Source organism: Physella acuta, unplaced genomic scaffold (assembly GCF_028476545.2).
Source record: "Physella acuta isolate Inbredline_101_S28 unplaced genomic scaffold, ASM2847654v3 ptg000654l, whole genome shotgun sequence".
Classification (NCBI taxonomy): Eukaryota; Metazoa; Mollusca; class Gastropoda; family Physidae; genus Physella; species Physella acuta.
The window spans coordinates 230,939-255,485 of record NW_026732173.1 but is presented as its reverse complement, the minus strand read 5'-3'; the positions used below and the strand labels follow the sequence as shown (position 1 = coordinate 255,485).

General features: G+C 37.6%; 2 protein-coding genes across 4 annotated transcripts; both read left to right on the top strand.

Annotated features, from left to right (window-relative positions):
* The first annotated feature begins 2,716 nt into the window (after positions 1–2,716).
* LOC131948644 (uncharacterized) lies at positions 2,717–18,301 on the top strand. Of its 2 annotated transcripts, none has more exons than XM_059310261.1 (6): positions 2,717–2,815; positions 11,223–12,058; positions 13,061–13,197; positions 14,560–14,725; positions 16,355–16,513; positions 17,465–18,301. In XM_059310261.1, the coding sequence occupies exons 2-6, from the start codon at positions 11,441–11,443 to the stop codon at positions 17,996–17,998; spliced, it is 1,614 nt and encodes a 537-aa protein (XP_059166244.1). In that variant the 5' UTR covers positions 2,717–2,815; positions 11,223–11,440; the 3' UTR covers positions 17,999–18,301. The 2 variants fall into 2 exon arrangements, with proteins under 2 accessions (XP_059166244.1, XP_059166243.1); XM_059310260.1 differs by lacking the exon at positions 2,717–2,815 and adding an exon at positions 8,375–8,421.
* Positions 18,302–19,758: 1,457 nt separating this feature from the next.
* On the top strand, positions 19,759–24,325 carry LOC131948634 (transcription initiation factor TFIID subunit 12-like). 2 transcript variants are annotated; one of them, XM_059310246.1, is made up of 6 exons: positions 19,759–19,777; positions 22,107–22,354; positions 23,039–23,221; positions 23,466–23,580; positions 23,683–23,771; positions 23,979–24,325. In XM_059310246.1, exons 2-6 carry the CDS (start codon positions 22,127–22,129, stop codon positions 24,015–24,017), a joined length of 654 nt encoding a protein of 217 aa, XP_059166229.1. In that variant the 5' UTR covers positions 19,759–19,777; positions 22,107–22,126; the 3' UTR covers positions 24,018–24,325. The 2 variants fall into 2 exon arrangements, with proteins under 2 accessions (XP_059166229.1, XP_059166228.1); XM_059310245.1 differs by lacking the exon at positions 19,759–19,777 and adding an exon at positions 20,174–20,319.
* The last annotated feature ends 222 nt before the right edge of the window (positions 24,326–24,547 follow it).

Sequence of the window (24,547 nt, the reverse complement as noted above, 5' to 3'; positions counted from 1 at the left end):
ACACCAAGTGAATGCAAAATAAAATGTGTATAGTAATGCGGAATATTATTGGTACTTTATAAATACACATGTGTTTTTGAGAAATAGGAAATAGCAAAAATTACTACTTCTGGTCAACGGAAATTACTCAAAATTGGACAGAAGGCAGGGAATTGGATCTTTTACTTACATGTGAAATTTCATTTATCTATCTGAAATATTACAACTACAAATAGTGTAGGGTTCTTTTGTAATACAAATACTGAATACATTTTGGGCATGACTTCCATGTCTACAATTAAAAAGCAAGGTAGACAACCTATAACTAGCTTCCAAAAAATTGTTTAAAATTCTGCAAAATTCAATACTAATAAAACAAAACACAAAATTATTTATTTATCCATACAGAAACATACAATTATAAAATTACTAATAGCTTTTCTGAATTGTTAATTTTAATTCAGAGACTGTAATAAATTACTTCACCCTAGTTGAAATAGAAAACTGATGGCTGAATGAAATTGCTTATTTCTTGAGAAGTGGGGGCTGATTTTTGTTTATAATTAATTGGCGGAATGCGTATTTCCTTATACATACAGGTTAAAAAAATAAACCGTGAGTGATCTCCCCTAAACTTTCTCGAATATTCTAATATGAAACAACAGCGGATGGCAACTCGGGATATAGACATGATTTTTTAATCCATTTTAAATACTTAAACTTTTTAAAATAAAATAAAATCTCATAGAAAAAAAAAGAATTGCACACCAAGTGAACGCCAAATAAAATGTGCATCATAGTGTGCAATATTATTAGTACTTTATAAATTCATATGCGTTTTTTGATAAATCGGAAATAGCGAAAATTACTACTTCCAGTCAACGGAAATTACTCAAAATTTAACAGAAGTCAGAGAATTAGATCTTTTACTTACATTTGAAATATTTCATATATCCATCTGAAATAGTACTCAAGTTATAGGCTTTTGAAAAATTGAAAGTTGAAAAAGTTCCACTTCCGATTATCGGAAATTGCTCAAAGTTGATACGGATCTACGATTGTGATATAATACTTATATATGAAATTTCGTCAACCTAGCTGTAACGGTACTCAAGTTATCGTGTTTACAGATACACACACACACACGGAGAGAGACATACGGACAAGATTGCAAAACTATGTTTTTCCAACTTAGGGAGGTGTAAAACGTCGAGATTTGCAAGAATCTCATTTTTATTTTATTTATTTTTTTGCACGATTACAAGATTTTCTCTATACTTCGTATATACGGGAAAGTAAAAACCTTTTTATATAGAACTATATGGGGTCATCCATAAATGACGTCACACTCGTAGGGGGAGGGGGGTCCGTAATTTTGTGACGATGTGTGATGAGGGGGTGGGGGGGGGGGGGGTTCAGATGTTGCGAGGTCACTCTTTTGCATTATAATAAAGCAATGTTAGAAAACGAATTTTAGACGTTATTTCGCGTTTTAGATAACTGTTTTAATAAATTGTAATAGTTTAGACAAGATTTTAGAAAAATATCGATGTTTTAAAAAAATTCAACTGCAATTGGGAGTCTGGCTTTTTGTGACGACGTGTGACGGAGGGGAGGGGGGAGGTAAAAATCGTCCAAAAAAGAGTGACGTTATTTATGGATGACCCCTATTACCTATATATAGTATATAGGCCTAGATTACGGTTGGTCTAAAATATAATAGCATTAACGGGTCATTGGACTCTCGAAATCAACCAACCATAAGCAGTTTTCTTCATAAGTGGTCATCCATAAACGACACTGGGAGTTAACGATTTTTACCTGCATTCTAATCGTCGAAAAAATTTCATTTTCAGATCTTCCTCCTCTAACCCGTTAATTTAAAATGACGTCGCTCGTTAGACTACCACACCCTCAAAATCGCAATTTAAAAGCAGCAACTTCTTTATTAACTGAGCTCGATTAACGATGAGAATATTGATCAGTTATTTTTTTTTCCAATAAAAAAAGGATTAAAAAAAAAAAGAAACGCGAAAAACAACAAAAGTTAAGTTTCTAAATTTAAATGTGTGTCCACTCTCGAGCTCTTCTATTCAATGAGAGGTGGATTAGTCTAACGTCTTACGCGGCGTTTTTTTTTTTTTTTTCTTCTTTTTTTTCCCCGCAATTTTTTTTTAATTGGCTCATTTTCTAACATTCTGAATTTCAAAACACCTTCCCTGTCATTAGCGTTTAGTAAAATGTTCCTATGATGTGGTATTATAGTATGAACTATGCCGCATATGTAGATCTACCTTAGAATTTAAAACATAGATTCATAGATCTAGTATAGATCTATGGGACACAAATTACCTTATAATTTTTTTATTGCTAAGTTCTACTAAACTTTGACACCGATAACACATGTCTATTTCTTACAACATTGCATAAACGTAAACCATATAATTTCTTCATAGAATGGCGTGAACTCATCTAAAAATACCATCGCAAATATTGTTAATCAAACAAATCGAAACATATCTAACTACTATCAACCCAACAACAGACACAAGAATGGAATGTGCCCCCACAAAAGGAAAAAAAAACGGGGCCTCTAAAAAAAATCAATCTACTAATACTTAATGCCCGAAAATCGATTTTCTGCGCTGGGCTGTGTTCGTTCTGATCTTCACCTTAAAGCATAAGTATAACATTTTTTTTTTCGTGCCACAGCTACTGGGCTTAAACTACACGCAAGGCCGTGCCGTGTGTTCATTGTATCTATGTGTCCTGTGTATTGGAAACTTTAACAATGTGGATATGGACCAACAAGAAACTATTGAAGAGAGAAAACAGGGTATGTTGGTAAAGACTTTAGTTTACTTTGAAGACTTTCTCCGATAGTGGTTTTAATTGTTTACTTAGATCGTTTTCTTGATTGGTTTTTTTTCTCCTGTGGTGTAACTAAACCACTTTGATTGGCGCCGTTGGGTATTCGGTAATCAATTATTTAACAATGGAAAATAAATTTAATTATTAATACACATACAAAATACTCACTCGCGAATTGATAGATACGCACACGTAATATTCAATAGAGCTAAACACACACGCACGCACACATAGGCATACATATATTATAAACATCGTAAAGACATATAAAAGAGCTATACATTTAAAAAGCCTAGCTGTAAGCCATATAACTATAACTTTATGGAATTAATTATTGACCAGGGTGGAATATAATTGTAAAGAATATCATCCGTTCTTTTTGTGTGGTATGAGTCGATTTAAAAAAAAAAATTTAAAACAAAAGAATGAAAAGATTTTAAAAATTAAAAGATGTTGCACTAAAATAAAATCAGCCTATTTAAAGTTTCAATTTTTTTAACTGTACGCTTTTTGTTGTTTTGTACATTTATATTTTTTTCCCGGCAATTAGTTTAAAATTTTGATTCATTTCGCATCGTTAAATCAAATTATTTTTCTTTCGTTTGATTAAGTTTATAGATTATTTGTTCAAAAATAATTTCTCTAACGTGAACAGACACGCAGAATAGAGTGCAATTATCATTACAGTTTGGTGATAGTTCATTTGATACTAATTATAGAATTTTTAGAGGATCTTGATTCACATAAATAATTTATTGTTTTATCAATATATATAAGCTACATATATGGGCCTATATGATATATATATATATATATATATAAATATATATATATATATATATATATATATATATATATATATATATATATATATTTATATATATATATATATGGTCTATGTAGATACCTATTAATGCGATGTTTATATTATTTAATAAGTAAGCTATATTTACAGTTATTGTTTAAAACCATAGTTAATTTAACAAACAAAATTATATACAGAGCATGGTTACAGTTTAAAACAATGAATGCCTTGTGTCTAATGCCCCATTTTTTTACGACTTACGATTATGCTTAAGCTTATCTTTACAGACTGTAACACTTGACAGGTGACACATAGTCGTCACCGACACGACACACAGCTAGCTAGACAAAGTCGAAAGGCATGAAATATGTATAGACGACCTGAGGCTATTGGGAAAAATCAATCATTATCGAGCGAGATCGATATGGCAGTAGAAAAAGAAAACAGTTCATTTCGGGACTTCAAGTTTATATTTTGAAAACACAAATAAGAAGCATGCTTTGATACGCATGGGTGCAGTGGCGTAGCCAGGATCGTCTCAAGGGGGGGGTTCCAATTTTTACCCGGGGACAAACTTTCGATTTGCACCCCCCCCTCAAACTTTCGATTTGCACCCCCCCCCCTCAAACTTTCGATTTGCACCCCCCCCTCAAACTTTCGATTTGCACCCCCCCTCATACTTTTTATATATACCGAGGGGTCTATGGGGGGGGGTTATGACCCCCCTAACCCCCCCCTGCCTACGCCACTGCATGGGTGGGTTAGATTCAATGTGTTGCGGTCGATACGGTTGGTCGAGAATTGTGCCAAGGGGTCTGGTGTCAGTGGGTTTTTTTTCTCCGGGGATGTGGACACTTGAAACTTTCGGGGATCGGACTAAATTTTCCAGGGGGTGGGGGGGTGGGGGTGGGGTGGGGGGGTGGGGGTGGGGTGGGGTGGTGGACACTGGTAAACGTGTATATTTTCTACATAAATTATATTTCGTTGGGGGAGGGGTAGGTAGAAGTGTTTCGGGTGGGCAACACCCCCCATCCCCATACCCCCAATGATTTCTTACAATAGTCTGTCGTTGTCTCTAACCATTTCTAGTTAGGCCTTGGGCACGTGATTAGACGCGTGATTGCTAAACCGGAACTCACGAGTTCGGATCCTGGGCTTGAGGCCGTAGGTCGTCCCTTGATCTAACTGCCCCTCATGTCCAAAGCAGGTGATGCGATGCACGGGGGGGGGGGAGACAAAAGCCTGTCGGAAACCCAAGTGTTTAGCGGCTGCTAACATGGGTAGAAAAAAATGCTTGATTCTTGACCCGGGTCGAGTCTGCCTGGCTAATGAGCAATATCTTGAGCAGGTAAATGACGGTATGCGAGAGAGTTCGGCCTTAGTAGGGCTACTAAAAGGTGGTTACCGAGCCTTCATTTGTGGTTAATGCATGAAGAATGGAGCGACGGTCCAGTACACTTTGGAATGAACAGTTTAGTTAAAATAACGCGCTGAACGCACTTTTAACTGTGTGTATGTGTGTGTGTGTGTGTGTGTGTGTGGCTCTATTGAGTATTACGTGTTATCAATTAATTCGCGAGGGTTTTTTTCGGGCACTTTTCTCCTAGGGGTTGGGGTGGGGACACTTGAAACTTTAGGAGTGGGGGAAGACTTATATTTTTGGGTCGGGGTGTGGATATTGTTCAAACTCTAATGATTGTAAAAGAAGCGCCTGACACCATTTCGTAAAATTCATTAAGCGAAACAGAATGGACAAAGTACTTTTCTTAAGAATTCAAGCAACGTATAAAGAATACAGTAAGACACAATGTGATGACACTAGTGTTTTATCTAGTTGGTGCATGACAAAACAATTGTTCACAAAAAATTACAAATCAAGATCATACACCGACAAATCTAGAATTTAGTTTATAATACCGTACAACAAGATAATTGAATAAGTTAATTAATAAATAGCTTCTTGTTACTTAGATTCGACTTGTTCAGCTATGGACTCGTCGAGTAATTAATTAATTAATTAACCAAAGTAATTAAACAGATAATATATGAACGTAGAAGAGTAGGCCTACTTTTCATGGTATAGAATGCATAGACTAAGCATGTCTAAGTATGCAAGAAAAATAATTGTAAGATTTATTTCTTAGAAAACGACACATATTCTACAGAAAATTAAAACATTCTATAAAATGCTTGCAGTTCTCACTTTAACATTAACATGTAAATTTAAACTCCCCGTACATAACAGAACGCAATATCTATGTATGGATCAGTGGCGTAGCCAGGATCGTCTCAAGGGGGGGGGGGTCCAATTTTTACCCGGGGACAAACTTTCGATTTGCACCCCCCCCCCCTCAAACTTTCGATTTGCACCCCCCCCCCCCCTCAAACTTTCGATTTGCACCCCCCCCCCCCTCAAACTTTCGATTTGCACCCCCCCCCCCTCAAACTTTCGATCCCTCAAACTTTCGATTTGCACCCCCCCCCCTCATACTTTTTATATATACCGAGGGGTCTATGGGGGGGGGGTTATAACCCCCCCTAACCCCCCCCCCCCCCTGCCTACGCCACTGGTATGTATTTTTTTATCAATGGATTTTTTTTTTCAGTTTTTTTACAATTTGTTTGGTGTTGTGAAAAAATAAATGCTAATCACTTTAACTTTCAAACAAAGTTGTAGATTGTTTGTTTTTTAAATACTCATTTGATCTATGAAACAATTAGATCTAGTTACTTGGTGTGTTAAGATGAGGAACAATGGTTTCAAGAGGAACCGGAAATGTGTATGACCTTTGAAGTGGACGCTGAGCTATTTGTCACGTGACCTTTGTTCCACTTTGAGTGTGTGTTTTATTTTCTCTTTACTTACATCATTTGATCTTCTGGTTTGTGTAGTGTTTCGTGGTGTCCAGGTTGGTTTTTGGTCGTTATTTAATTTTACAACACAACCTTTTTTTTTTTTTAAAAAATGATATTGTTCGATAATGTAAAGTGCTTAATATGTGAAATATATTATTATTTGCCAGGCACGTTTAGAGATTAAAAATAAAATGTATTATACTTCACTTAGGTTATACAATTTGTTAACGTGAAGAAATCGTTTTCAAATGTGTGGTGATTACCGGCTAACATCCCCGGGCTACAAGGGATCAGTGTTTCATTCAGACATTCTTTCTCGGGGGGGGGGGGCACTTAAAACTTTCGGTGGTGGGGGGGCACTTGGCGGACATCGGTTAAAGTATATATTATGAATATAAATCCCCCCCCCCCCTTTCTAAGAGATGCCTTAAAGGGATACTTGATGTGTAATTATCGCAATGACTTGACTTAACTGTGATACCTCTTTGGAGCAGAGGGCTGAGACTGCATTTTTATCAAACAGACTTGGTTCTGGGCGACTCTCTTCATTTGTACCTTTGTTTGCCCTTGTAATTCCTGCAGCTTTTGTTGCCTTTTCTCTCCGGCTAGCCGTTTCCTTATTCGGGGGACGATGTGGCTGAAAGGTAGCGCACTTAACTGCTGACCCGAAAGTATCTAATTCGGAGCTCGGTCCGGACTTGAGTTAATAAAAGTAAAAGCGACTGTGTTTAGTGCTGACATTATCCCCTGATATGCCGAGGTCAAGAAATACATGAACACTACTTCATCTGCCCTATGGACCATTAGGTCTGAAAGGGGAGCTACTTTTTTTAACTTTTCATTTTTTTCTTCTTGAAAACCAGTCTCGCTAGAGCCTGATTGGCCGTGTTTTCTTCTGTTCCCCCCGGCGCATGCACAATCCCTCCCCACTTGTGGGTTGTGAATGTCTATGGACCTGACTCGCGCTTTGCTGCAGATGTGCTTAAGATATGCAGGTCATCTAATCACAATAACACTGGTTAAACTTCAGTACCGCGGCACCTCACGATCAGTGTTTCTTCCAGACTTTTTTCTCTGGGGGGGGGGGGGGGGGGGGGCACTTGCTATTTTCGGGTAAGGGGGCGGACACTGGTAAAAGTATATGTTTTCTATATAAATTCCATTTCGTTTGGGGGGTGGGGTAGACTTTTTTTCGGGAGGGGGGGGGGGCTCCTGGAAGAAACTCTGCTCACGATTTACGCAGGCGTTCCCGATGGGCGGCCTCAGATAGGCCCATCTTTACTGATTAAACTACCCTAACATTAACTACGGCGGCAACTTACCCCAAATTTCCCAAACCCTGAACAACATTAAGATTTATTCTGATCTTAACTATAAGCAGCGATAGTTTTAAATCAACAATTAGATACTCTATTTTTTAAATCTGTTAACTAAGAACAATGGGTTTTTAAAAATAGAAACTATTGCATTACGTTGATTCAAATAATGTTTGATTTAATAAACTTTGCTTTTTCCCTTTTGGTTAGTCTAGTTTGGGGGGGGGGGGGGGGGCTAAAATTTCAGGGGGGACGGGACACTGGTAAAAGTATGTATCTTCTATATAAAATCCATTTCGTTCGGGGTGGGGGGGGGGTAGATGTTCTTCGGGGGAGATGCCTGTAAGAAACTCTGTTGTCAACTATTTGTTCCTGTCGTATTTGTTTCCTACACTCTAAAAACAAGAATCTGATTCTTTCAGCGCTAGTTTTGTGTGTATACGTAATAAAATAATCTCTAAAATATTGTCCAATTTTTAACTTTTTAAAAATAATTGCATTTAAAATGACGTCACCTCCTGTTTACATGCTCTTTTTCTTTTCCACCATATTGGCGATTGTTTTGGTGCTGACCGTTTTGAAAACTTGGTTTTGGTAGGTTAGCGTTTAGGTTGCTTTCTGGTGTTTAGTTAGGTCTAATTCTTAACACCAATGGATCGCGTTATGAGATAGCATGTAATATTAATTGATTTATAACTAAACTTAAAACTTAGGGTAAGGGTGGGTCCATGTATTGTATGATGGCCGTCATTGCCGTATCCATGTTATTTTTTTGTTGGAGTCGCTTCCGTAACGTTTAACACACGAGCCCTGGTCTAGATTCAGTGAAATTAATCTGGCATCCAGCTGGTATAATAGCAGCTGACAAGAACAGTTCATGTATTCCGAGTCTCAGAGGCGTAGCGACCCATCCCGGCGCCCGGGGACAAACTTTTCGATTTGCACCCCCCCCTCAAACTTTTGATTTCCACCCCACCCCTCAAGATTTTGATTTGCACCCCCCCCCCTCAACCTTTCAATTTATTTTTCCAACCCATTTTGGCGCCCCCTAACGTCGGCGCCCGGGGACATATGTCCCCCCCCCCCCCCGCCCCCCCCCTCGCTATGCTACTGCCGAGTCTAAGCAATCCTGACCCCTATTTATTGCTGAGATTGTATATAACAATACCTTAACCTCATACCCAAACCTAAAACGAGTTACCAAACAAAAGCTGTATGAATACATCACGTATACATATGATTACACCAAACGTTACTAGGCTGACTGCCATACCTACATATTATTACAACTAATATTGCAAATTGCGTTGTATCAATCCCCAAACCTACTTGCCGTAAAAAAAATGCATAAGGTAAAAAAAGTAAAGATCTTTTTTACACATGGAGCAAGTGAAGTAGAGTTCATCTGTTTCTGTGACCTCGGCATATGAAGAGATAGTGTGGTCAGCACTATGCCCAGCCGCCTTTACTTTCCCTAACGTGAGCTAGGTACACATCAGAGTTGGGTGGACTCAGGGAAGTTCTGCGGACTAGAACCCAGCTTCGAACTCAAGGCTTTCGGGTTAGCAGTCGTATGCTCTGGCATTCGACCCTTTAATACAACGGGAACAGGGCATTACCCCCCCCCCCCCTTTAGTCAATTATCCCCCGGACATTCCCCACGTCATTACCCCCCCCCCCCGGGAGTAATTACCCCCCTGTCAATTACCGCCTATCATTTACCCTCCCCCCCCCCCCCCCGCCCAGTAGGACATTACCCCCCGGTCATAGACTAAGGTTCAGTTATGGTTAGAGTTAGGGTTCGAGTTTGGGCTAGGGTTAGGGCTAGGGTTAGGTTTAGGCTTAGGCTTAGGGCTAGAGTTAGGGTTAGGGCTAGGATTAGGGCTAGGGTTAGAGTTAGGGCTAGAGTTAGGGTTAGGGTTAGGCTTAGGGCTAGAGTTAGGGATAGGGCTAGGGTTAGGGCTAGGTTTAGTGTTAGGATCAGGGTTAGGCTTAAATATCTAGAGTTGGGTTTGGTTTTGGGTTTATTTTTGGGTGAGGTGAATTCTAAGGTCTTTCGTCTTTTGTCTTAAGGTTAAGATTAAGGTAATATATAGGTATAGATTTCGAGTTAGAATTGGGAATTCTTAGGTTTTTTTGTCTTTGTCTTAAGTTTAGGATTAAGGTAATATATAGGTATAGATTTGGAGTTAGAATTAGCATTCTATCTTGGTGGATGAGGGGGGGGGGGATAATTCCCAAGGGGGTAATTGACAGGTGGGTAATTGACAGGGGGTAATTGCTCCGGGGGGTAAATACGGGGGGGATGTCCTGGGGGGAATTTTCGGGGGGGGGGGGTAATGTCCTGTAGCCAACACAATGGATAACATCACTACGAGAAGGCTTTAGCTTCTGGATTAGTTATGGGATAATTGAGATGAACAAGATTCGTGTGTTAGAGCCCTAGCATAGCTCTATTGGTGGAATTCTTGTTCGAAAAAAAAAGACTGTAGAACTAACCTGTAGTTATAGTTTCTGTGATCTTTTAAATATTTTTTTCATCCATCATCCTAACTATAGTTTTAGGCCTAACCTGTATCTCTACTTCTGAACTTGATATTGCCTCTAACTCGTGGTTAAGCCTTGATATTGTCCTTAGAACTGCCCTTACCTTAGCCCCTCAACTGTCTATTTATATGGTCCTTACCTCTGGTCCTTACTTTAGCCATGTTATTATCCTTATCCCTGACCCTTACATTTGTCCTTAGACTGGCCCTTACCCTAGCCCCGTTACTGTCTATTTATATGGTCCTTACCTCTGGTCCTTACTTTAGCCATGTTATTATCCTTATCCCTGACCCTTACATTTGTCCTTAGACTGGCCCTTACCCTAGCCCCGTTACTGTCTATTTATATGGTCCTTACCTCTGGTCCTTACTTTAGCCATATTATTATCCTTATCCCTGACCCTTACATTTGTCCTTAGAACTGCCCTTACCTTAGCCCCTCTACTGTCTATTTATATGGTCCTTACCTCTGGTCCTTACCTTAGCCATGTTATTGTCCTTATCCCTGACCCTTACATTTGTCCTTAGACCTGGTCCTAACCTTATCCCTGATATTGTCCTAAGTCCTAGCCTTAATCTTAACTCTCATTCTTATAGTGTCCTTATCCCAGGTAATAAGATTAGCATTAACAATAATGCTACGATCATATAGGCATATATGCACAAATACCACACACTATATAATCCTACCAGCCCTCATAAACGATATATCACTTTTCTTAATACCCCCCCCCCCTCCCAACGCCTCTTGTTCTTAAAATGATAAAATTGAACCTCTCCACTTATAGTAAAAACTTATTATAATGTATTAAAATTATATGTATTAAATGTATTAAAATTTCCACACAGGTGATCCATGAGCTTGGAGTAAAATCAAGTACCCTACCTTTAAATTAACACGACATTGAGTAAAATAAAGAAGAATGGATATATGCTTTCACTATTGACTCCGGATGGTACAGTACTGTAGCGAACATACCGTTAACATTTATTACAAGTATGATGTAAAACAACGAGATCAACGTGTACGTACCCGTGTTTGTAAAGGAAAGTGAGAGACCAACTAGATGAGTAACCTAAGCCCAGGGGAGGACGCCGGCCAGGTTGCCGTGGCAACGGACACAGTGGAGGACATCGCTAACATAGAAACCACGTTCCTCGACCACACAGAAGAGGAACCGCTGCTCTTGCAAGAAACTGTGACGTCAGACAAAAAGCATCTTCATGAGCTGGGGGATGTTCGGGAGCTGGGCGATGCAACCCGGATGAAACAGACCAATGGTGTGGCATCTGATGCGGAAGGGGGTGTTTCTTTTGGCGTGGGTTCAACTCCCAAAGAGGTGGGCCAGTTTCAGAAATCGGAGAAGGCGAAGAACAGATCCGGTGCTGGAGAAAACGAGGTGCTGATAGACGGGCTGGTGAGTTCGGATTACGACCCGGTGTCGGAACCTTTGCTGGCTGACAATGAGCGGGCGTCACCCCCGAGGGGGTCCGTCTCGCAGGTCCAGTCCCCCCAGCAGCAAGGGAGGACGGACGTGAAGCAGCAGGGCGTCTTCAAGAAGACGCCGATGCCGAGGTCCCAGAGCCAGCCGCTGACGACCGACGAGGCTGTGTACTCGCAGTACTGGCGGGGTCAAGTCACAGTCATTAAGTCACCCGAGGCGGTGCAGGCAGAGGCGTGTGTGGTAAGTTGTTCATCATGTCATGACTTGACTGCGGGATGATTGGTTCGTGTCTTAGGAGATGGACCAGTGGCGTAGCCAGGAATTGGTCATGTGAGGGGTTCAAATATTTTTCCATGTGTGAGTCAATGGGAGGGGTTATAACCCCCCTAATCATCCCTTGCCTACGCCACTGAGATGGACAAGAGAAGTTGGCCTGTACCAATGTTCATCGTTAAGAAACAAATAATCACTATTTTACGCTATCCCTATACTAAATACAATATGTCTACATGATGCCCTGTGAGACGATGGATGTGCCCAAACTACTGAGAACCTTAGGGGCTGGTACCAGGGCATTAAATGTAAAGATCATGAGTTGCCCATACATCGTGATCTTTGATGTAGAGTCCTAAGGAATGCTAAGCACTACCTTAGGTACCAGCTTCGGTTGCTGAAGCTTTCGAAAAGAAACCAGAACTGACTAAATATGACGATAATATATATATATATATATATATATATATATATATATATATATATATATATATATATATATATACATTCACCTGATATATATATAATTTAATATTCATCATACCATGTTCAAGTTTCTAAGTCATGCAATACTATCTATGATTCGGGTTAGGGTAGAAGAAGAGATCACACCATCATGCTCTGTTTACTAGTGGTCCGTAATCATCCCTGTAGTGTAAATGCAGGATAAACACTAAATTCGTCATTGGAGAGTTGTTTGACAATGTCACAAAAATGGAATCTTCTTTAAAAAAAGGGGTGTTAAGTTAGTTGTAGTAAACTAAAATCAAATATACCATGCTAATGTTAACGACAACGCTATCCCTCACCCAAACACTAACCCATGTCCTACCATTGTTATAACCCTAATAACTGACCTTAATTCTAAACCTGGTTTTACAATACTACTAACAACCCAGCACGCCTATTTTTAGAAGAGTCAGGTAATGTTAGCACCGATACAATCTTGTTTTATTGTATTCCCCAAAGAAACCTGACAAGGCTCCTCCACTGACCGATGCCATGTCCAGGTCTGGTATCGCCCGCTCCATCCTTATGGGCAACAACATCCTGGTGCTGGAGTGTCTGAGGCAGGGCGAAAGTCCTCACACCATATGTTCCAAAAGGTAAGGGCTCCTGGCCTGCAGCGTGCAACATTGGCCGGCATTATAATGCAGTGTTTGTTACGTCCGGGTTTGGTTCAGCTCAGGAAACGATTCGTGGTTAACTTCAATACTTTTATTTGGACTCAATTCTTCACATAACAGAGTAGCCCTCGCCCTAACCGCTACCAACTAACCCCTTACAACAATTCACTCCAACTTTTATACCGCATTCGACCTTGGGATAACAATACTCTAGGGTAAACTTTTAAAACTATTTCTATCTAACCTACAACTGACCCGTAACGGTGTTAAATAAAATTTTAAAGTCGTAAAAGCGGTAAGGTTTCATATTTCATTCAAACCCTAGCCAAACCCCGGGTTCGAATCCGGGTTCAAGTACGTAGAACGTCCCTGAGTCAACCCAGCTCTAATGGGTACCTAACACACGTTAGGGTTAGTGCTAACCACGCTATCAATTTATATGCCGAGGTTACAAAAACAGGCTTATTCTACTTCACTGCGTTAATAGGGGATGGAGTGGCCTAGCGGTAGAGAGCTGAACTGCTCAGCATTTAAAGTTTATAGTGTGGTCGGCACTATGCGTAGATGCCTTTATTTCCTTAACGCGAGTCAGGTACCCGTCAGAGCTAAGTGAATTCATGGATGCTCTACTAAATTGAACCCCGATGATTCGGGCTAGCGGCCTAGCGCTCTATCACTAGGCCACGTTGTCCACATGGGGTAGCAGTATCAAAACTCTAGCTATTACTCACTCGGACCTGGCAACAATGACTACCCCCCTTCCCCTTCCGGAGAAACATGGAGCCTGGGGTCTCGAGTAGAACAAGACTGCGGGGTTTCCTTTACAGTCAAAAGCTAACATCTTTTTCCACACTATTCCCTCCACGCTATCGTGTGGTCCTAATACATGGCGTGTCCGAGGGAAGCAACGTAACTCTCTATCTGTATCTCTCCCACCCACTACCTCTCTCTCCCTCCTATATCTTTTCTCTACTTCTATTCCCTTCTCTCTGTCTATCTCTCTCTTATATATCTTTTCTCTATTCCCTTCTCTCTCTCTCTCTTATATATCTTTTCTCTATTCCCTTCTCTCTCTCTCTTATATTTCTTTTCTCTATTCCCTTCTCTCTCTCTCTCTTATATTTCTTTTCTCTATTCCCTTCTCTCTCTCTCTCTCTTATATATCTTTTCTCTATTCCCTTCTCTCTCTCTCTCTCATATATCTTTCCTCTATTCCCTTCTCTCTGTCTCTCTCTCCATCTCTCTATCCCCCACTCACTCACCATTTCTCCCTATCTATCCGTCTCCCTCTCACCCCCTCTCTCTCAACCTATAAACGTAGTTTTATATCCTCTCCCACAGTGGGATGTCCTTCCTCCACATTGTCGCCACCAACGCCACCCCCGAGCATGAGGTCAAGTACGTGCCCATGGTGTTCCAGCTCTCCAACGCTGGCATCAACCTAAATGTCAAGGACAAGGACGGCAACACGGCCGTGAGGATAGCGATCCTCAGACGGTTACCTCAGGTTAGGGTTAGGATAGATATATCTTTACATTAAATAGCTTTAGGATAGAAACATCATTACATTAAATAGCTTTAGGATAGATACATCATTACATTAAATAGCTTTAGAATAGATACATCATTACATTAAATAGCTTTAGGATAGATACATCATTAAATTAAATAGCTTTAGGATAGATACATCTTTACATTATTTAGGGTTAGGATAGATACATCTTTACATTAAATAAGTTTAGGATAGATACATCTTTACATTATTTAGGTTTAGGATAGATACATCTTTACATTATTTAGGTTTAGGATAGATACATCTTTACATTAATTAGGTTTAGGATAGATACATCTTTACATTAATTAGGTTTAGGATAGATACATCTTTACATTAATTAGGTTTAGGATAGATACATCTTTACATTATTTAGGTTTAGGATAGATACATCTTTACATTATTTAGGTTTAGGATAGATACATCTTTACATTATTTAGGTTTAGGATAGATACATCTTTACATTAATTAGGTTTGAGATAGATACAACTTTACATTAATTAGGTTTAGGATAGATACATCTTTACATTATTTAGGTTTAGGATAGATACATCTTTACATTATTTAGGTTTAGGATAGATACATCTTTACATTATTTAGGTTTAGGATAGATACATCTTTACATTAGTTAGGTTTAGGATAGATACATCTTTACATTAACTAGGTTTATGATAGATACATCATTTACATTAATTAGGTTTAGGATAGATACATCTTTATATTAATTAGGTTTAGGATAGATACATCTTTACATTAGTTAGGTTTAGGATAGATACATCTTTACATAAAATAGTTTTAGGATAGATACATCATTTACATTAAATAGGTTTAGGATAGATACATCATTTACATTAAATATGTTTAGGATAGATACATCATTTACATTAAATAGGTTTAGGATAGATACATCGTTTACATTAAATATGTTTAGGATAGATACATCATTTACATTAAATATGTTTAGGATAAATACATTATTTACATTACATTTTAGGATAGATACATCTTTACATTAAATTACAGGGTGGTCAGATTTATGAGGCTTTCTCCAACATTCACTTAAAGGAAATATAAAGATCTCTTAGAGGCTTAGGTTTCGTCGTTAAAACAAATTCAGACGATATGGCAGGTTTTCACCATAGTCCCTCCACCCTCAATCTAACTACTATCCTCACACGTCGTTACTAAAGGCCGAACTCCATCGTCAGAATATATGCAGTGTATTAAAATCCGAATCCCCCTGCCCTACCCCCCTCCTCCCTAGGTGTATCGTCATTTACAGACGACACCTAATCGCCAAATAAGCCATTATTTTTTTTGGTAAACTTTCAACACATGCATGACGTGAAGGTGCCGTACTGCATATAATGATATATTTTTCTTTTAAAAGATGTGTGTGAAAATATTAGAATTATTAATTACCAAGGTGTAAGTCAAAATTCCCTTTATAGTTTTGTTTCAGTAAATCTTCGCAACAACATACAATAATTTAGTAATGACAATGTAACTTTGTTTAGGATGTTTAGTATGTTATTGTTATAAATGTGAAGTTCCCTTAAATCAATGTATATTGTCTTGCCGCAGATACTGGCAGCTTTACTGAAATGCGGTGCTGAGGTGGAAGAGATGGACTTGGAGCTAGCCGAGCAAGTGAGGGGAGTGGCCAAGTCAGATATCCTGGAGATCTTACGACGCCTTACACCGTCATACTGGTCGGCTGTACATGACGTCACACCGTACAAGGTCTCTTTCAAACGTTGTTACTCTTTAATACATTTTTAAAATACTATTTAACATCGTAAAGTACATTTTTTGTGGGTGATGGGGGTTGGGGAGAGTCCCCAACGCCTTCAACATCTCCTACAGTTATAGGATCCCTAAAGTCGTTAAAATCTCTTTGCATCTGGTAAGGGTCCCCAAAGCCGTTAAATCCGTTGCGGTTGCAATCATCATCTTTTCCCTTGTGTGCCCGAGACAGGGAAAGCTCTTTCCACCTTTGCCGGCCCCTTTGCAGTTATCTAGCATTCCCCCAAGATAGTCATGTTTTTCTCGGTTGTTTTTCTTCTGAGTGCCTCTGCGTTTCCCCCAGTCTTCACTATTTCCTTTTTTCTAGAGGCGTCCAGTTGAGTGTCATTCATCTGATATCATCTGGATTTATACTTAAAACGTGGCCCATCTTCTTTTTTCAATTATTTTAGAAACAGCTTGCTGCTTTCCGCTTTGGTTTCTGTAGTGGGTTTTTTATTTTTTCGAAATAAGGTTGTGACTTTTGTTTAACCTCCAACCTGGAGGACCGGAGAGCTATCTTTCGTCTGACCCCTACCCACGCAGATCTTCCCATTTTTGGTTGAACCTCCGCTTTGTATAGCTTTCGCGGTCGTCAGGGTACACAAGCTGCCAAAGCCGCGACTAGAATCTATCACTATGGCAAATTGCAGTTAGAAACGTGTCTCTAAAGCTGTTAAATTTGCTTGTGGCGGATCTCCGTTGAATTATACTCTGGCTAAACTTGTCTACTTTATTTAGTTGGGGGAGTTGGGGAAGGTATATTCAGCTGATATTTCGTTTAAAGAACGCTAACATTTCAATAACACAAAAAATTACGTCGTATTCCTACAATAATAGGCCTATGTTTATTCCTTATTCATTATCTTAGATTTCAACTTAATAAAACACACACGATTTTGTTCTCAGGTTCACCGGCTGGTCAAATCCTGGTCACGTGTCAATCTCTCCCGCAACGGCCAGACCCTGGTCGAGTACGCCAAGCAAAACGCGAAAGAAGAAAGTGTGTCGAAGATGTTGATCGAACACGAGGCATCCATCGAACTGGCCCACGCTGTCATGGCCGGGGACTCGGAGCGCACCCAGTTCTTGCTGTGTAACGGTGCGGCTGACTTGAACACCCGCGACACCTCGGTGAAAAACAACTGCTTCGAGCCGTTCTCCCCTTTGACCCTTGTCGGGGCGGCCATTAAATACGGTCACGTGAGCGTGCTCAGCGTTCTTCGCGACGCGGACAAGCGGATCGCTTCCGGCTTGGCCAAACCCGCCAGCGATTTTGAAGCCGGCGGCGACAGAAGAGCGATGCGCCCGGACCGGGTGCGTAAAACGCAATCGTACGATCTGGCGAGCAATACTGTGTTCCACTACCGCAGTGATAACGGAGGATCGTGTGAAATGAGAGAAAACGATGCGGTGACGTCGTCTTTGTGTAACATACTGTAAAGATTAGAAAAAAAAAACAGTTCTAAACACATCAATATCATGGAAGGAGTACCCGGAATGTTGGTGTTTGTTGATAGAGTCTAAGTCTGAAGTCATACTCATACATTCGTATATTACGGCAATACCTTAACCCTAATCAAAACACGGTCCCTTGTACTTACTTAACCTGACAAAAAGTCTAGTCTTAGAACCCCTAACCCTAATCCTATTGACTCTGTTACTGGAACCAGATTTACGAATACATTTCTTTGGTTAATGAATTGGGACAATATTTTTTTATGAACAAAAAGATTTATTTTTTTTTAACAAAAAAAAAAAACCTATCATATTGACAATGTACGCAATGGTAGTCAACTGAATGCGCAATAATAAGACGCTTAATGACTGAAGTTACTTACCAAGATATTTCGCAACGCTGCATTTATATAATAATATACACTTCATTATAATCTAACTTATTTGTTTTATCATCTAATTGAAATTAGAATTCATTGTTATCTGAATCATTGGATTGAAGATAGTGAACAGCAACCACAATCAGAGCATGTCCAGACACAAATGTATATATATGTTCTTTGTTTTTGAACTCGCAAGCCTTCTCTGCCGTGCCACTATAGAATAAAGCATTACATCGACATGCAATGATAAACAGTATTATGTCAGTGTTGGGCAAATATTACCAGATGCAAATTAGATGTTTTATCTTCGTTTTGACAATTATGTTTGTTATCATTATAAAAGTGATTATTTGGGTGTTTTTTTTTATTTTTTTTTCCATACTTATAATTATTTAAAATTAAATCATATATTTTTAATAAAATTCGTGTTTGCGTGTATTTTTTATCAGTACTGCCTATTGCATATAATGTTTTTTAAAAGTTAACGTTTCAAATAGACATCTATTTTTTTTAAATTAGCCTGTGTATATATATATATATATATATATATATATATATATATATATATATATATATATATATATATATATATATATATATATATATATATATATATATATATATATATATATATATATATATATATATATTGGTTAAATTAAAAAATTCAAACACATCCAAAATGCTGAATTCCTTAATCTTGACGCTCCGATGACAGCAAATTGTTAACTATTAAAGTTGCCGTAGGAATCACAGACGACGTATTGGCTAATTTATTTGTCTTAAGCAGAACGCAAGAAAAGTTTATAGGATTTTTATCTTTGTAGGCCTACATATATTTGGGTTTTGAGTTGATATTCTTATGCAGTTTCTAATGCATCTGTTAATGACATAATTGAAGTTATACTAAATAAATTATATGTACAATGAAAGTGCAACCGCGCCTCTGCTTATTTACTATCTTTATCCACGTATTCATCATGTTTTCCCGTTCGTGATACAGTAAAAAGTCCACTATTGACGTCAGTTTAAGATCCTAGAGTGAAGGTGGGGTATCGAACTTTAGGGATGAACTGTGACGAAGACGTGGGAAGAAGTCATTAATTAAGTCATAGGCCTACTTTTTTTTTTAAAATCAGTTTTAACCTTTTGCTTTATAAAGAAATTTTTTTTTAGACAGGGATTATTTACTGAAGTGTTTCACCACGTCAGAAGTGATTGTGAGGGATGGGGGGAGGGGTGCGTTACGTCAATAATGGACTACTCCTACCATAGCTTAACATAAATCTTAGGATTTATTTGCATCTACATTCGAACCAATCAATTGAAAAAGGAAGGAGGAGAGAAGGATCTGATGTACTATGATAAAGAGAAAATCACTGTAGGTAAAACATAAGATAAGCAGTGAATTTTAGCGATAAAAAGCGTTTCGAATTGGTCTATGTAACTCTGATATTAATGCACATAATAAGCTTAATCTGTCTTTCTCCGTAATATTTTAATGGCTATCACATTTATTACCTAGCTGAGCGAGGAGGGGGGGGGGGCGGGGACGTGGTCCAAAGCAAGCTTCAAAAATCACTAATAACTTTTCTTTTAACAACAGTATCGTTGGGTACCTGAGTAAAAAATACAATATTTTTTTTTGTAGTAAAAATAATAAATGTGTAATAGTATACAAAAACTCATGTCACATTTCCAAATTGTACCTCTTAAAGTAACCGTTAAAAAAAACTGTTTGCTGGGTTTTTTTTCGGTGTATTTTTAATTTAGAGTAACCTAAAAATGGCGACCTAGTCGTAGTTCCATAGCATAAACAATCTGCAAAGCAAAGGAGCTTACCATATTCATTGTTTTTTGTTCAACTTGATATTCTTCGCCAATAAGCTAAAAAAAAAAATTCATCGGTGTTCTTCTAGCGCTGTAAGGAGCAAGATCTAGATCTATCTATATATTTATGTAGATTAAATCTAGGCTTAAACATAAAATTAAATAAACAATATTTATTGAATATTTTTAAAAAATGTCACTGTGACTCTGTGACTGACTGAACCTGAACGAACTGACTCCGGTTTAGAATGAAAATTAAATTAAATAGTTACGTAGCTATAGTAGACTAGATCTAGAATATAGTGCTAGATCTAGATCTACCAGTACTTAGGCAAACAATATTGCCATCTGTACTGTAAAGTGTAAACTAAACTTTTTTACTAGTGTAATATTTATATTAGTAATAATAAATTAATAATAATAATTATTGGTAATCTATCGTTTTGGGTACGTAAAATCGCCCGCGATTTGTAATGTGAAAAACAGGTGACTCCTTAAATTTTAAAAATTATTTCACATTTTGAGGAGGATTTATGTATTAAAAAATTCAAAAATGTTTCCTTGATTCATTTATGTACCTGATTTTAAACAATTGAATTAAAACTTTTCCGTAATAAATGAAGACTAGCGATGTTTCCAACAGATGCAACCATGCTCATTTACTATAGCAGCCATCTTGTCTAAGTTTTATTTTTATAAGCTTTTAGCGCCAGATTCAGGGGGAAGCCACTCTATTTTACAAATGGCTGCTGTTTATATAGCAAATCTTGCTCTCAGACACTGCTGTTTAAAGTTAATTTCTGGCCTATATCGATATATTTAGCCATTGATTTAGGTTTATTATTCATTTATCTATAATATTTGACACAAAAGTATGACAATATACTTCTATTAAAGCCTTGACAATGAGGTAACGTTTTCGTACATAAATAGCCGCGGGCGATTTTACGTACCCAAAACGATAGATTACCTAATTATTTAATTATAGGCCTATAGCCTATTAATAAACCAATCAAATTCACATCCTACTCTCATTCTCTGGCACTCTCTACTCATCTACTGCGACTCCCATTCTACACACATTTTGTTGGTTGACTTGTTACGACTTGTAACTTCAAGTAACTTGAGGGCTAATGTCCTCTTACTCTTACTGTACTCTTACTGTTTATTAATACCAATTATTAATTCACATGCCCAACAATTTTTAAATTGAAAAATCATTGAACTCATGTTCTGTTAAACCAGCATTAACCATTTAGCAGAACAAAAACAGTGATCGGACGATATTTCGAGTCGTCCCTTTGAATCCCGGACAGATCGTCTCCCCGGCGTGGCCTCAGCCAACCGGCGGGCTCGTTGCATTGAGTTAAATATAAACTCAAAACAATAATATAAACAATCTCCTTTTAGGTCGGTCAGGCCACATACCAGGCACGCACAGTGTTGTGTGTCGTGCCTTAACCAAAATAAACTATCTCCCTTCATTATCATTAGATATATTTAATTAGTTAATTAATTAATTAGCTAATTTATAAAATTATTTATGATGCTATAGCAGTAGGTAAGTTACGGTAAGTATAATTTTTTAAACTATGTATTTGTACTATTACAGAAACACCTTCGTTGTTGAATACCACCCCCTCCCCTTCTTGAACTCAAAGTTAAACTTTTAACCCCGTTCGTAGAGACATGCGGTATGTTGTAAGGCGGCGGGTGGGTAGGGTAGGGGATCAAAGTTAGGTTGTTTTTTTGTTTTTTTTTTGCTAGATCTGTAACTATCCGGAGCAGTCCATTTATTTTCACTAGATCTATGACAATAAGGTACAATATTTTCATAAACCATCAGGTTTTATTTTTTCAAGACATTTTTTTTCTTTCAGTTGAAGGAGTTTAGCCTGAAATGAGCAGTTTCCAGAACCTTTTAAATACAACAACTAACGGCCATCCTGGCACAAGCAGCCCAAATCCTTCTACTCAGAATACAGCTACAAGCAACTCAACAGCAATCATGAATAATGGTCCAATGAGTTCACCCATCATCATGGCAACTAACAGCAGCCCTATTATGGCTAGATCTCAGCAGTCAGTTCAGTCTATGCCAGAGCAGATTATAGTTCCTGTTGGGAATGTAAGGAGTTCTCATACATTCTTTTTTCTTTGTTTTCCCTAAGGTTAAAGTACATGACTGAAGTAGTGAGTTACCCTTGAACAGTCTAAAAGTCAAAGGAAGAAATAATTAATCAGTTTATATGACTTTTGATCACAGAATATGAATAGATTGTTTGGTTCCATATCTGATTTATGGGGTAGCATTCGAGCTCTTTACCATCTTACCTAGCTGTAGTAGAATTAATAAAATTTAGGGGTTACTTGCTCAATAAAATGCTCTTGTCTGTGTTTTAAAATAAACATTTAATATGAACTAGAGCACAACTGTTTCTACAGTGATGTTTAGTAAACTGAATATTTCACCAGTACAATGCCAAGCCACTTTTTTTCATCAGGCTTATGCTGCTGACCTATTTTTAGCTAATAACAAAATGAATGTTTTCTGGGCTGTGTTGTCCCCGTCCAGAGTATTTTCTTGTGTATATTTTTTTTTTAGAAAAATCCCTAATATCAGTTCTAATATCTATCAAATGGCTGTGTATTATGTGTAAAATCACATGTTGTGCATTGTTGTGTTGAATTAGGCAATAGGATTTTACTTAAGTGTTTTTACTACATGTAACCATTGTTTTAACTTCTACGGCAGTATTTATTGATGAATTAAATTAGTTTAGCAGGACTAAACTGTTGTTCTCTCCATTAGGTCATGGGCGCATCAAAACTTTTAGAATCAAGGCAGGCTGCAGCATCACAAGCTGCAGCTGCTAATGCTGCTGCTCAAGGAGCCTCAGGGTCTGAAACTAAAGGGGTTCTAGACAAGTCACGCTTAAGGGATTTGGTTAAAGAAGTAGATCCTCTTGAGCAGATGGATGATGATGTAGAAGATGTGAGGCTCTATTGTGTTTTTAAATGAAGATAGGAAATAGTAATAGTTAATTTTTAATGCACTAACAGCTGTTATTATCTTATCTTGTCAGTATGAAGTAGATTACTAAGATTTTTTTTTCATGATTTTTTAAAGTTTTTTTTTTGCTTTTATCCAAATGTCAGCCATAATAAAATTTGAACGCTGCATTTTGATTTTTAACAATCTCAACTTTTACTTTTTAAATTGTTTTATTCCAATAAAGGTTCTATTGCAAGTTGCTGATGATTTTATTGAAAATGTTGTGGCAGCATCATGTCAGTTAGCAAAACATAGGCGCTCCAATACTTTAGAAGCAAAGGATGTGCAGTTGTATTTAGGTAAAAGAAAATTTTAAAATAATTGTTTTTTTTTTATCTTTCTTTTTATATTCTTCGTTTAAGTTCTCTGCAGTGGAAAATGTGTTAACATTTGCTTTTCAGAACGCAACTGGAACATACAAATTCCTGGTTTCGGTTCTGAGGAGATTCGTCCATACAAGAAATCTATAACAACAGAAGCTCATAAACAAGTGAGTTTGTGCATATAACTGATAGTCTCATTATCTATATGTATAATTATCAGTTTAAAACTTGTGTATTTTAATAATAATTGGTGCATGCTTAATTATCAGTATTCTCATACTACTTAAATGCTGACACAAAAAAATGCAATGAGTAGTTCCATCAAATTTTTGAATTGCATCACGTTAAAATAATCTTTCTTTTTCTCGTTTCAGAGAATGGCCTTGATAAGGAAAACATTGAAAAAATATTAACTCAGTTTATTTTTGTAGATATGTATGAATGGTTATGTAAATACTTTTGAGAAAATTGTTAGCTTCATTTATGTTTTAGTAGTATGCTACCTATCTACTATATAGTCTATATGTGCAATGCCGGCAGTATAAATCAAGAAGTTTCCAGAAGACTAATAGAAGTGAGGGAGAATGTAATAGACACTCTATGCTTGTTTTGTTTGCTATTGAGGATTTATATGTATGTACAGTGTTTGGCTATATTTACTTGCCTGAATTCATTAATTGCAAGAGATCGTAAATTATAATAAAACAAAATCAATCACTTGTTTTTTTTTATTATCAATCATTTTACAAACAAGGGTAAAAATCATACAAAATCAGAAAAATGTTTTTATTTTAAGTAATTGCTTTACATTTATCATATAATTGAAATTTACTTATTTTAGTGAAAACAAATTTTCATACATGTATCATATCAAATATTGAACGGAGGTAGAAATTATGGAATGAAAATATTCCTGTGTCAAGAAACTACAAAACTACTTTAA